This window comes from Boleophthalmus pectinirostris, unplaced genomic scaffold (genome assembly GCF_026225935.1).
Source record: "Boleophthalmus pectinirostris isolate CB_2022bp ecotype Guang Dong unplaced genomic scaffold, ASM2622593v1 HiC_scaffold_2, whole genome shotgun sequence".
Classification (NCBI taxonomy): Eukaryota; Metazoa; Chordata; class Actinopteri; order Gobiiformes; family Gobiidae; genus Boleophthalmus; species Boleophthalmus pectinirostris.
Window position 1 is genome coordinate 20892907 of NW_026571152.1, and position 15424 is coordinate 20908330.

General features: G+C 40.0%; 1 protein-coding gene across 2 annotated transcripts in view; it reads left to right on the plus strand.

Moving 5' to 3' along the window:
* The first annotated feature begins 4876 nt into the window (after positions 1-4876).
* wnt7bb (wingless-type MMTV integration site family, member 7Bb) overlaps positions 4877-15424 on the plus strand; it is a 29066-nt gene continuing 18518 nt past the window's right edge. The window contains exons 1-2 of one of the 2 annotated variants that reach the window (XM_055155735.1): positions 4877-4947; positions 12295-12521. In XM_055155735.1, coding sequence (XP_055011710.1) covers positions 4877-4947; positions 12295-12521 — 298 coding nt within the window. Of the gene's footprint in view, positions 4948-6793; positions 6880-12294; positions 12522-15424 lie in introns of those variants that run through there. The other variant, XM_020934914.2, reaches the window with a different exon arrangement.

Genomic DNA, 15424 nt, shown 5'->3' on the forward strand with positions numbered 1-15424 from the left:
GGGGCCGTAACCACAGCAATTCAGTAGATTCATTATACTGAAGAATGAGCAGATATGGAACTTAGGCCATCAACATTTCAATTTACTGACAGTTAGGAGCTCAGGGTAGAGTTGCTTCTCCTGTTGGGGTTTAAACACTATGAGAAGATGTGTTAATGTTAAAGGTGAATTATGTAACTTTTCTGGAGGGTAAGGGCTACCATGGAGTTTTGATGACATTGCCTGTAACGTTCCACAGGCATTCAAGTTATCTGTCTCGCATTTATTTGATTTCATTATGTTTTTATTCCTAAAAATGTCTTAAAAATCTTGTATTCCTAAAAATTACCATGATCCCCTCTCCACAGATCTGATATGTTACTTGGCCTGTTTACTGGTTTAATGTTTAATGCCATAATGTGGACCATTCAAGGCAAAGAAATTGAAAAAATATCAGCAAATTTACATTCTGTACCTAGGAACATCACTTGGAAACAAACTGGTGAAGGCCCTCCTCCAGGCCAAATATGAGTCAAGTTTGTGGATGCAAGTCTGTAGTAAGGAATCATGTTTTTCAGTGCAATAAACACAACAAAAGTTAAATAATGTGGCTTTAATTGTTACCCTATTATTATTCCCTACCTTAACTACTATTCTTCTAATAAAAACAGATATTACATAACAAAACTACTATGACTCTGAATGTGCGTCACATGTCATAGTCATAGTGGGTCTAATCCAAGTCATTCCAGCCCTTCACTCCTGAAACTAGACTCTTCCCTTCTTTAATCCGTTTCATTCATTTCAGTGAGAGCTTGACTGAGGGGAGGCAAAAGCTTTGGCCTGCTCTCACACTCTGTCAGGTTTAACGAAAGTGATCCCGACTTCCATTACTGAGCACATGCCCCATCAAAAACACATACAAGCACACAATATGCATATATTTGGTTCTGATTATGTAGCAGCAATTGTTGTTGTAGAGATGGTAATACAACTTTAGCCTTTACTACACAATTTGTCCCATTTTTAGACATCCCTGAGGGGTGAAGTCCTTGCTACTTAAAACGTCATGCGTATGCTACTACAATGCTAAGTTGCACTGGAAAAGCTCAAACAGAGGGTACACACATGTCAGTGCATCTTACCCACAATAATGAGCCACTAGCACTTAACCATACTGGTGATCATGAAATGGTATTCAACAAACCTTTCTCAAACTGTGACTTAGAGAAAAAAAAAAAAAAAAAAAAAACTGTAGTCACTGAGTTAGGTCTGTCAAACAAAAAGTACAAAATGTGTTAAACAGGTCAATATAGTAATTACTGTAAAATACCTACCTCTGGTCCCACTCAAATAAATGGTTTTGGGTAGTTGGACTTCTAACATTAGAACTTTTGGAATAAATTGTGAAAACCTCAAATAATTTAAGTAATAAAATAAATCACAAAAATAATGTTCAATAGTTAAATAAAGTCTGGAGAGATTCATTACCATACAGAATAATACATGCAGTAATATTTCTATTTTTAATGCTTTAAAGGAGACCTACTATAAAATATCAACTTTTTATCTATGTTATAACATTATTTCCTCACCGTAAGATTACTCTGAATGGATTTTGGATTTATTCAAGGCTTTTCATAAATTTAAAGCTATGTCAACAATCCTCATATTATATCTTTTGAATGTGGAATCCTCACAAAGTCCTTCAAATCAGGAAGAAATTATTTGTCTGAAATCCATGAATAGAGTGCTCAGAAAATATTGTTTTTCATCCCCCTCCTATCTCCACCCACTGTTCTGTACTTCTGATTATTCAAATATAGAGTAAAAAAAAAAAATAAAGTAAATGAACCTGATTTTATTAGTAAGAAGCTTGGATCAATACTGCGGTTAAATTGTAAACATTAAATTTATTTTAAATGATTAACACTGTATGTACTGTATTAATACCTTACTGTACTGTATTTTGTAAAATTATAAATCTATGTACTCCAGTTCATCTGAAGGCCTGATACCCCTAAAGAGTGAGATTTGGGGTGCATGATTTCTCCCCCTCTTATGCATGGGGCCCAGTGTAGCTGTGGTGACCCAGGCCTCAGACAGAACTCTCTGGTTTGGCACAGATTTAATATGGGCCTTCTCACTGTTTCCTATTGAACGGGCTCCCATACAAACACATGGGCTACCGGCGGCTTCTCCTATTTAGTTGTCGGTCAAGAGTACTTAATAATATTCAAAAAGACAGTGCGACACATCGTCCTCGTCTGGCCAAACAGGATGATCATTTTTCCTTTCTTTCCCGCACTTCCCCTTTAAATGAGACGGAACAGATGCACAGCAGTAAAATCTTGAAATAGCCTGTCAGAAAGTTATTATATTATTAAAGCAACAATATGTAAGCTTTTACCATGAAATATATACAGGTATGTAGCTTTAAGACAGTCAGCACTGCATATCCCTATATAAGTATGCCAGACACTCCGCTAGGTAAAGTTGGATCACCTCACAGCTGTCATTATCATTTGTATAATTTGTCTAATATTTATCCAAGCTCATAGCAAGCGCTGACTGCTTTTAACAAATTTTTATACTTACATGCAATCTGCCTGTGTTATTACCATTGCTAATAAGGATAATGAAAAAATAATCACAATTAACTTGAAAAAAAAATTGTAATCCTTAAATGTGTTGTTTTGTCAGGAATGTTCCACAGTATAGCAATAACTTTGCATTGATTCAATTACAGATGTGTTATTGGAGACCTTCTGACTTTCAAACAGACCTTCTGGCCTGTGACTTGTCCTGCAGACGTTGTTTGTTTCCCAAGAGATGGATACATATAATGCAATACGGTGAAGCAATAAGATTTTCATGGAGAAAAGCATTTGGCAGACCCTCCACCAGAGAAGTTTATGTAACTTCTGCCTTTACATTTTTCTGTATGAGTTATATTTAGTTTTTAGATAGCCAGATGAAAAAGGAAAATGTATGGCTGATTTTGCACGACCACAGCTCATTAAAATCAAATAATAGATACACAGCAATAAATTAGAAAAATACTCAGTCCCAAAAATCAAAAATGGTCAGATCACCTGACTATAAAAGATTCACACCCCAAACTGCTACTACTTTTATAACCAAGGTGAAATATAAATCTACATTTAAACATTTACATGTAAACATTTAGACACATGCACTCATAAAAGATACTGCAAGGTACAGTTTTCTCAAAGAGCAAAAAGATGCACTGTCACCCATGAGCAACTGGACTGACTATGTCTATTTGATTTGTGCACATGACATGCACTTTGATATAAAATAAAATATATAAATGAGACAAAATGAAGACAGGAAGTATGTGACATGTCTACAACAGTAATAGCTGCTGACAAATAAAGCCTGACGCACATTGTCCATGGTTTAGGTCCTGCTCCATAAAAGTGCGTCAGTGCTTTGAACATTTTAATTAAACTAAGCAGGACGATTCCCAGCCGGACTGCCACCACGAGCTGTGTACACTGGAGGACAAACAAGACCATCTTTTACAGAGCAGACATCAAATGCAATGTCTTCTTTTATGTCACCCTGGGCTCGCCATGTTGACTCTCATTATTTCTCAAATCCATCTGGAATTTTGATGGGCATGTTTTGAAAGAAAAGGCCCGAAACCACAGAGCAGCCATGTCTTCAAACAAAGGTCTTGTGGTGGAGTCTGTTCCTCGTGGTCAACAACAGCCTCTGCACTCACATACTAGCTCATGTCTGTCATTTTAGCCCCTACATCATGGCTATTATAACAACCATGGCAGTTTTCTAGTCACTTTCTTGGAAGCACACACAAATGGTGCTGCATTTGATGTTTTGATGCTTACAAAATGCCCCCAAAATGTCATGGGCTATACATGTGCGCATAGAAATATGATTTAGCAGACATAAACTACCATGTTGACACAATGTTTTCGTTGATATTTTTATGCAATTCTAGAGAAAGAGTAAAAGTTTCCCAACTGCCTCTGATCCATCACTCATCAATGTGTGCAGTCCGTGGTGGCCACTAGAGGGAGTCTCGTGAGTCAGAAGATTCCTAAGGACATGTCTCTGGAGATCAGCACTAAAGTGACAGCGGCATGGGTTGTTATTAATGTATGGCTAATTAATCAAAAGAGCGGTTGAAGCTTAGTGATATGTTTCTCATGACGCCAGTAGATTATATCAGTCATCATTAGTCACGCTGTGGTAATTGTCCCCATGCAGCGGCAGAGCCACGGCTGTCTCTGCAGACAGACTCACTGTTGTGGTGAGAGTCCTCAGTGTGAGGCAAAGCCTATTGTCACAGGCCCAGCCTAGCCTGCTCTAAAGCCCTATAAAAGACATTTCAGGTCGTTTGTCTGCAGTTTTCTGTTCCACTGCAGCACGTGTGGCCCGGAGAGAGAGGCCCTCCCTATTGGCTCTTATTTCCCTGCTCAGGAGGAGGAGGCAGGTAGAACTGTGTTACCTGAACGCACATTACCTGGCTGCGCATTCACCTGCGGGCACTGCGCCGAGATGGCTTCAAAACAAGGGCAGTTGAGACGCACTGGTAAAGAGTCATGAAGACTACCGGAGCATTCCACCTGCAAGCAAGAAGACAAGATCAGGAGATTTCGTGGTGAATTATCGGGGTCCAAAACAAAGCACTTTTCCAGAGCGACTTTTTAGACCAAAACCACTTTAAGCATCGCACCTGTGCTCTGTATCATGGATTTGGCACGGGCGGACACTGACCAGAGGATTCAGCTTGACGTGTTGAGAAACAGACGCCGTACGAGCATTTGGAAGGGTTAGGGAAGTCTCCAATGTGAACGCTGCTGTGCGCAACCCATATTTACAGTGCATGGCCTAAGGACTATCGATCATGCACAAACCCCTCCGAAAGCGGAGTCTCTACGTGTTCCTGTGTTTTGGCATCTTGTATTTGAAACTCGGGTGAGTGATTGCTGTTACCTGTGATTCCAAGTGCACGACATTTACGCACAGTTTTAGAGGCACGACAGGAACAACTGGCATATTTGTGTGTCGCCCTTCGTGACCTCACTTACACACACATACACACACGCACACACACGCACACACACACACACCCACACACACACACACACACACACACACACACACACACACACACACACACACGGATCTAAAACATGTACTTGCATAGGTTGTATGTAGGGGGTGATTAGAACTGTATCATAGCTTTAAAGGCCGTGCATCACAATATTAGAGGCACACCACTAGAGACAGATAGGCCTACTTAGAATAAAAGATTGTTTTAGCGGCAAAAGATAATTCGAGCCACTGTATCTGCTCCAAAAGCAGCGCGGCACCGCATTCCTTCATTAATAGCGGCACAGTGAGCTGTATTTCCACATTCCTTTGCCCACACGGACTTTTTACCTGTTTTGCAATAGCTCACCTTGATGCATAAACAGAAGGACGTGTATCTAATCCTACTGCACTTCAGCTACAGCCAATTCTCTCAGACGTTTTAAAATATGAAACCATTTCTGTCTCACGTCAACCAAAAGCGTGTGAGATTTAATGTTCGAATGTTTAGGGAGTTGAAATGAAACGGCTTGTAAGGCATGGTTCACAAGTAACTATGTGCTTGTGGAATTAGGCCTGAGGCAAGGCAGGCAGGGAATGGATGGGAACGTCCTGCTTACACCTGCAATAGGGACAGGCTATGAGATTAGGTGCATTTTAAAGCACTTTTTATTTAGACCTTTCGATTTTGCAGGCTATACGCTATCGCTTAGAATATGCAATTTGTGTAGGCCTTCAATATTCAAAACATATAATGCTGAAAATGATTCTCCAGTTCTTTTGATGAGAATGCATAATCATCCGCTCTTCATGCACCCTGTCAGACCTTTAACAATGCTAAGTTATTTTTTTCTTCACTGCTACGTATTCATCCTGCTGTAGGTCTCTCCTCCACCTGCGCAGGATGCGCATTCATTTATTTAGCCGCGCAGCTCCAGCAGCAGGTGCTACTGACAGTCACGGAGCACACGCGATAAAACTGTTGGCATTTTTAATCACATCACAGAGTAGAATTGTGTATGGGGAAAGAAAATCAAACCCAGGATAGTATATAATGAGGTAGGCTAAAGGTTGTGAATGCGCTTAAAGAACACAATATCGTCCAATGTATCCTCCTAGCGCACGGGTTTAGACTTTAACTTTACATTAGACATACTTGGCTAAGTGATGACCATCTTGTCCCCTCTAAAAGCTAGATCTGTGCAGTCCTAGACCAGCTTGATGGCAGCAGTGATTTTGGAGAAGGTGGAAGCTTTGCGCACGCACAGGCTTGTGGAGGGCAGTCTCTGTTTCCGGGCTCTGGCGGCTGGAGGGGGTTTGCGGATGAGTTGCTGAATGAGTATGAATGAAACCTCGTTCTTGTCTAACGCGGATCGGATCAGTGTCACTCTATTGTCCCATTGGATCCAAGTGGGCGGATTGTAGCGCGTCTCTGCCCAATGGCAGCCGCGTCTCTCATGAGAGCAACAAGAGGCACTTCTCTGCCATGCACGAGCCCTAAAAGCATCATCATCCTCAGCCTCAGTCCGGCTCGTGAGCTCAGACATGACACAGCCGATGTCCGCGCGCGCACGGCACCGGGAGCTCGGAGCTGCGTAGAGCCTGCACAGACTAGCAGCACGCGCACCACGTCTCTTCGTGATTGAGCTCAAACGGAACTTAAAGAAGAGGATTAACAGAACCTACGTTTTATCTGACTCGAGCCGCACGCGGCCGTTTGCTCCATGTCATCATGATCATCTTCTCGTCGCGCAGTGTGCTGCTGTCAGTCTACTACCCGCAGATCTTCCTCATTCTGACGAGCGGCAGCTACCTGTAAGTCCAGCCAATTAACTGCACTCATTAACTTCACACGCGCACTTGTCTTGAGTTAAGAACATACGGGGAGGACTTCATTCACCTCAATAAATATAGTTTATTTGGGTAATCACTTCTGTGGCCAGTGTGCCATGTGGGCACAGATGCACAACACTGTGCTATGTGGCATGTTCTTAAATTATATCAACTCGAAGTTATTCAGCACGCTAGGAAAATAATGTTATATTGTCCTCATAGACCACAGACGTCACGTTTTCAGTTGATTAGATTAGATTAGAACGCAGCCAATAAATGAATCATTGGGTAGCCTATAGTTTCTGGGGCTCAGTTTGGCCACAGAGTGGCAGAGATGTTCAAGACAATCGGATGCAGAGTCAGTGTTTTCTTGTGGAGTCGGCTGACCAGTGAGAGCGCACCCGATGTGCTCTTTACGCATTACCTCGCGCATGGTTAGCACTCAACCCCGGACTTTGTTAATACTGTGCCAGTCTGTGTGCACTTGATCGACAAGGCAATTCGCTGTGGCTTTAGAATGAAATAATAACGACTTGCTTTCTTAAATGCTTCCCAAAGAATGAGTGAGCCGTGCGCCGCGCGGAGAGGAGACCCCAAAGCTGACGCTCAAATAGATGTGGCTTTGGTCTGCAGCTGAAAGAAGGCTGCGCGGCTATCTTTAGTGATGGCCACACTGGTGTTTGTTTGGATTACTCTTCTGTTCAGAACTGGCCACCGCAATTAGTACAAAGAGCATTTACGGTTAACTCATACCAAAAGAGGGTACTTTCTCCAGCTGATGATCTTGGCAAATAAACAGCTCAGAAGGAAACTATGTAACACTTAATTTTGTAAAACCTCAGAAAAAGAAGAGCTTTTAGTCACGTGACAGCAAAAACTTGTGTCTTTGGTATTTTTTCCTCCTGAGTGCATTCCTGGGCAGAGGATGCATGCCTGGTAGTTTAATAGTGTGTCAGTTGGCTTCAAAGTGTTTGGGGGATGATTAAGTAGGTGGCTACTGACTCTCTTGGTTTCAGAGATGTTACTATTTAGGCCACACAAATTTTGACCCCATCAAAGCAATATTTTTTTTTATGTATTTATCATCAGGCCTTACTGAATAAAGCTGTAAGTAATAAATGGTAAAGAATGCAATCCACTTAGATAATGTATTTGAAGGGTCCCACCCAGCCACATGCTGCAGATATTGTTTTCAGCTGCAGCAGCTTCATACTTTCACCCAGGTCATTTGTTGTCTGGGTTTCACTAAGTGTCCTGATATCCACGTGCTGAGCAAACATCTGAGCACAAGGGGGATGTAAACATTTAAAAGATTACTGTATTTTGTTGTGTAAAGTACAATGCTATTCTAAATAAAAATTAAAATTGTAGTTAAAAGCACACTACATAACCTTTCTGGTAAGGGAGCCTTGTTTCCCTGGAGATGTTATTGCTATGTCAAGTTCCACAGTATGGCATTAAAGTCATCTATCTTGCCGTATTCAATTACAAGTATTCAAAAATATTTTGAAATACAGGCGTTTTTACTGTGGAATATTCCAGGCAAAGCAGCATCTTCTCCATAGCAGGTCAGTCTCCACCAGAAAAGTTACATAGTACACCTTTAAAGCTACCAGAAGATAATTACTACACCAAGTAACCTCTACTGTGTGAACTTCCCCATTATGTCCAAACACCCCCGAGTCCTTTTCAATTTGGACAGAGATGTTCCATTGTTGCCGGGGACGACGGTGCTCAATGGGGTCACAGGGGTCAGAGGAGTTCACGCCTGTTTAAGTGCACACAGCAGACAGGATCCCAGAGTGCTGCTGTTTACCGAGGGCCCTAAATGCACCTGACTCTTGCCATGCTGAATGTTTCACAGAGCTGTGTTAGAAGCATTTTGATTGGAGCATAAATCAAACTGGACAGACTCAAAGAGGGACACATGTATTTGTACAGGAGATAATGATGAGTGATGCAGTAGAAGTGCAGAGCAGATACAAGATGTGACTCTTCTCCTGGGGCTTAGACTGTTGGTGGTGTTTAAAATGAAAAGGTCCAAAGAAGTGAGATCCTGCACAAAGGTGATGCTGTGGAGGAGGAGTGCTGTGTGAGCTGAATAGTTTAAAGGAGACATATTATGCAAAATAAACTTTTATGAGAATAATTGCCATGTTATAATGGTGTTCCCAATCATTATTTTACTCAGTATTGTGTTTTGATTGATTCATGCATGTTTGAGTACTCCTGTTGTCCTGTATTGTCTGGCATTTGAGGCTTGAGAGTTCAGAAAATGCCTGTTTTTCATTAGCCCCCACCTCTGCCCACATCCATTTACTTAGTTGCAATTATTTTCAAAAAATCAAGACTCTGAGTGATCCATGCAGGGTTCTAAAATTTAACATAGCAACTTTTCAAAAGTAAAAACATGGAAATGGCAATCTGCTGCTTGCTAATTTCACTATAAGGTGGGGCCTGTCAGTACTGCAGTTTTGACACAAAGTCAATTGTACCATTTCTGTTATAGGTGATTTAGATCAACACTGCGGTTTGCAATGAAAAAAATGTAAAAGAATAATACTGTATGTCTTTTTTAAAACAAGTTGGCTAGGCGCTGATGTTGTAATGGGCATGGCAGGGCAGTGGCTTGTGCATGTGGCAGTGAGCAGTAAGAATAGGTGGACCTGGCAGTGTAGACCCGAAGGTGAATCTTGTGCAGGTGAAAACACGAGTCACCCAGTCTGAACCTTAACTCATGGTCCATTTTTGAACCACTACACTGCACTATTTTAAGTTTGAATACATGAATTAGATTGCATTTAGGAAATGAACTGATGAAATATGCGCTCTCTATCTTGCAAGTAGGAGCAGTTTTAAAGACTAGAATAGAATATTGATTTTGTCTACCAAGGAAGAAATTAATCTTCAGCTCACCACCTCATAAAAACAGCACAAGGACAACATAAATAGAAGCAGTATTTCGCCTAGAGTATGGCACTTAGTACAGGAATTAGAACATCGCATTTCAAGCCCGAGAAGACTGAATAAAGGTTAATGCCCAATGCAATACTAGAAGCCTAAATAAACATGTGGTGAACAATGACAACAATGAGAAGGAATAAGATATGCAGATGATGATGTGTAGCTGATTCACTGTAGACAATGGTTAAAAAGGAATAAAAGGAGTCGATTTTACACTATTTTATGCATTCACTAGAACAAGGATGCCCTTTTATTTGTACTTATTCATCAAGTGATGCATATAGAAAAGTATGTAAAATCAATGAGGTTTGGAATCTTAAAGGTGCACTGTGTAACTTTTCTAGTGGAGGCTCTCAACTGCTTGTCTCCATGGTGATGTTTTGCTTGGGATGTTCCACAGTATGGCATTAAAGAAATATATCTTGTATTTATTCAATTACAGGTGTTAACCACTACCACAAAAAAACATAATTATTATTGTGAGGGGGTCCACTTCTCTGCAAGTCTGACCTGTAACATGGCCTGCCTGCTTGTCTCCATGGAGATAGTTAAATTAAATGCCATACTGCTGAACATTTCAGGAAAAAACAACATAGAGTCAAGCAAGTGGTGAACCCTCTACTAGAAAAGTCAGAAAATGCACCTTTAATGTGAGCTGTCTTCCTTTTGTGATCGAGGGTTTCCCCAGTCCTTACCCCAGATGCCCTTCCCATCTAAACCCTTGGTGAAACATTGTTACATCTCATTATCAAGCTTAAATATTTTAGACCTGTATCATTTACTTTCTCTTCAGTTCAGTGGTTGCTTTTCAGTGCTCCAGTCTTCATTGGCTATAGCCCTGATTGTGGTGAAGGCCTCTCATACGTCACACTTCAAAAGATGCTGTTATTTGTCCGAACTCATTTATGGCTCCTCGCGTCTGACATGTTTGAAAAGTATGTGTCTACAGAGTCTGCGCAGCTATAAACACCGTGGTGCTTTGCTGTAATCTGTTTTGGCTTTGCCCGTGGTCACAAGCCCCACCGCCCGACATGTGTTTTGATATTATCACATTGACTGAGCAGACGTGATGAGGTCGGGGTGTCATTTTACTCAATGCACAATAACAATCCACAAACCTGTGTTGAAAGCTTCGCTGTGCATAGTTTCCACACTCACAGCGATCTGAACGAAAGCCCATTGGTGAAATTCATCCTCCGCGCTTTTAGACGTGAAATATGTTTTGAGCAGGTCATAACTAATAGTATTTTGCATGACATTTGGTTTCGAAGTCAGAGTTGTGGGTTGACATCATACGATACAGAGCAAGTGGATGTACTTCTTGGCATGTCCTCACACCACTGCGTTACCTAACAATTAACGCGAAACCAAGTCATTACTCAAAGTACCACCATCCAAACCCATGCGGAACGGCGTGTCAGAAGTCGAATAAGCGCTTTCTGTTTTAACAACTTTTCCTGTGCTTTTTAAAATGTTTTATGTTGGATTCAATTTTCAAGGTTTGATGGGCTGCTAATCCAATAGTTGTGTAAAAAAAATATGAGTTTCAGAATGCTACAAAATGCTCATTCATCATCACAGACAATTTGACAGTCTCTAAATGAGAAACACTTTTAGAGAACACTATGAAGTCGGGACATATGGCACCAAGGCTTGAATTAATAATTGTAAATACAGTTTGGCTAGAAATGTATATATGAAATGTTCTTTAATGGCACGCACATTGTCTGGGCATTGAAAAAGTCACAGTTCTTACTTATAACTGCAAAATAAAAAACATACTTTGACTACTCCAACTACAGATAATATTATAGTAACAACAACAGTATTTTTTGCTGTTATTGGCATTGGTCCTAGCCTCCTACTATCAGAGTGTGGTAAATGTATCTCGCTTCTCATTACCTTAACTATCTTACCTAACTTTAAATAGTACTGTAATAAAACTTGAAAAAACATAATAAATACATAGATTATAAATAGTTTATTACTGCAGTATGTCACATACAATAAAACTGTAGTTTTTGTTCTACAGTTCTATAGTCCTACTTAGTAGTGCTAACCGTATCTTTAAAGGTTAGCACTACTAGTTAGTCACTTAAAGGTGCGACTTTTCTGGTGGAGGGTCCACCACCTGCTGGTCTTACCTTCAATGAGATGTTATTGCTTTGCTTGAACGCTTTACAATAATGAATGAAGAATGCATATTTTTCAAATTACCTACATATTAAAACACTTGTGATTGAGTAATGCAAGATACGCTTAATGCCATACAGTAGAACTTTCCAGGCAAAGCAATCAAATCTACATGGAGACAAGCAGTTGGTGGATCCTACCTCAGAAAAGTAGTGCCCCTTTAACATAACCCAACCCTAACCCTAATGGTTTTATACTTGTCTTGCTATGTCTCCACTCATGATCTTGTGTGCATTGCAGAGCCCTGTCGTCCGTGGTCGCTCTGGGTGCCAACATCATCTGTAATAAGATCCCCGGATTGGCCCCTCGACAGCGGGCCATCTGCCAGAGTCGGCCGGACGCCATCATCGTGGTGGGCGAGGGTGCTCAGATGGGGATCAACGAGTGCCAGTACCAGTTTCGCTATGGCCGCTGGAACTGCTCGGCCCTGGGAGAGAGGACGGTGTTTGGGCAGGAGCTGCGAGTAGGTCAGTCTGGGTCCTAGCAGCTTGTGTCGTGAGTCACATTTTTGTGCATTGCAAAAAGACCATAGTAGACTTGATTTTTATGAAACTTGTCGAGGAATTCTGCTAAATGTTATTACCAATAAGTATCACCAACTTCTAGACATGGTATTTTATTATCTGATTCCCCACTAATAAATATTAGTCCAACTATGCAATCATATGACTCATGGGGCATGGCAAGTTACCTACTTGGCTTTGTAAATTTGAATTCCACTCTGACAGTTTACAGAATAGGTCCATTCACGTGCAATCACAGCTTCTATGGTAGAGTTTGCTGTGTAATAGTTCGATTGCAGACTTGTTGACCTGGTTTATTGGTAATATCCCTAGCTTTAAGTTCAACATCTTCTCTGTCAGCACAAATAAACAAATGTGGTGCTGTTATTCAACCTCAAAGACATGATAGTTGTCAGTTGAAAGGACTTTAAGACAGATTAATATGGCAAATTTGTAGAGCCAATCCCAAACAAATAATGATAGGGTTCAACATTTGTGGATCATAAGTTTGGATATTTCTTCCAAAAACAGTGGATCTCCAGTAGAGTTAATTCAAGCCTGTGCCCTCCATCTGAAATTATCGCATCACAGAACCTCTTACATCAAAACAGATAATTCAGGAGTGATCTTAAAATCTTGGGGTAAGAGCCAGGTCCCAACCCTAAGTCTGCATACAGGTTGTGTCAGGTAGGGCATCTGGTAGATCATTTTAGGAAAAGCTGAAAAGTAAGGTTGAAGTATAGTAAATATAAAATGTGCAAAACTCCCAGTTACATAAAAATGAATCAGGATAGCTGACTCTTTGGAGATACTGAGTCACTTTTTTATACTGCTACATTGAAGAAATATGTAAAAAATTCAATTGGACCATAACAACCAAACTCATAAACATACTAGTGCTTACAATACACTCTGTAACAAACAACCCAAAGTTTACACCATGAAAGATTTAAAACAAGATGTGGTTTGAATATTTTTACGGTAACATGATGTGTGTGCTCACAAAGAGAAAGACCTGCCAGTAATAATAGTCACAATAAAACTAAAATGACAGTTATAATCTGCGTTTTGAGCCATCCTATTGTCTTTGGTTTATTACAAATCTTTAAAATGTGGTACCAGCGCCCGCCCTCTGAGCTACATGAAATATGGCCGCTCTGTAGCCAAACCCAAGCTCCACACATCACACGGTCTCCAGTCAACGCAGGAACACGCAGTTTCTTTCAATGTTTGTTGAGTAACCACTTGACAGCACTTAAATAGGCCAGATCCCTCCCCATCCTTTTCCTTTTCTTCCAGAATATTGCAAATAAGAGTTTTGGTAATGGTTTTTTCGTGAGAACTTTTTTGCTGGATTTTTACTACATATTTGAGTCTGATTATTGTTGTCACGATACTAGCATTTAAATCACAATTTCAGTAAAAGACTTGATACAAACTTTGACACCATTCAAAATTTGTATACCATTTGATAAAAATCTGCATATTTTAACCTATTCAGAAAAGGTAAAATGAAACATTTTCGAGAGCCAAGATCACAATTTTGATTTTATCACAATTTAAGCAGTTAATATTCCTTAGAATTCTTTAAGAAATATCTGAAAGCACACTTCACTGTGATGGGTTAAATCCACCTGTCACTCACAGGTATAATGGAAGCTGACCAACAGGAATAGAGGGTGGAGAAAAGTATCTGAGTGTTAGAGAATAGTGCTGCAAAACAAAAAAGTACTGAATCACAATTCTCCAAAATAGCATATTGTCACAGGAATCAGATTATAATTTAGGTCCTATTACAGAAAAACATTGTGTTGTTATATTAATAAGGAACAGCATCAGCTCCCATTGTCTAACATGAAAGTCAGAAGATGTGTGTCTTTTATTAAGTTGTTTTAGATGAATATTGTGATTTAGAATGTTCACAATGATCCACGGGAGTCATAGATTATAGCTATCTAGCAGACACAAGCACAATACGTCTTCTTGAAGCCATGTTATAATTCTGTTATCTCATCAAAAACATACCCACAGTTTTGTTTTGTTTCATTCACACCTTTATTGTTTATTCTCCAAAGCTCAAAATGCTCTGTTCTACCTTGTGATATCAAGTAGTGGTTGTTTTCAAGTTATCTTTTACCTTTAGTTAAGTAGATAATGACAATTCCAGGGCTGAAATCATCCAAATTATGCAAGTGAAAATATATGGAGTTTAAAAATACAGTGGAACACTTCCTGTGTTACCACATGACATCACAGGGTGGAGAGTGTTTTCCATTTGGGATAAACTACTCCTAAAAATAAATATGTGGGGTTTGTGTGTTAAATTGTGTGAATGAAACAAAAGAAAACTCCAGGTATGTTTTTGATATTTTGATTATAACATTATAGATCAGAAAATAGCATAATATGAGTCCTTATTTTAATATTATATCACTTCCTTGTTCTAAGTATTTACACAATTGCACCCCTGAATATTGACAGCTAAAATTACTCACGCATTCTACTTACAGACTACTACTTGTACTTGCACATCTTCAATACTCATTCAACTTTGAACGACTCTGCAGTGCTCTGGTTTTTGTATATGGATTGTCAGTAATGAAGCACTTGGTTAACAGCATACCAGCTTTAGCCGATGTTGCCAAAGTTATGGGCAAGCTACCGAGAAGAAGCTCTAATGAGAAAAACATACTGCTGAAAAATGATATCACAAACAAAGAGACGACTAATGATGCTATTTCAGAGAGGGCTTGGTGAGCTAACATGGTCGGACACATCTGTTGTCGATTGGGCTAAATTGGTTGTGTCCATGGTTCATGCGTACAAGCACAAAACATCTTCAAGCAGGCAAACATTTACATTGACAA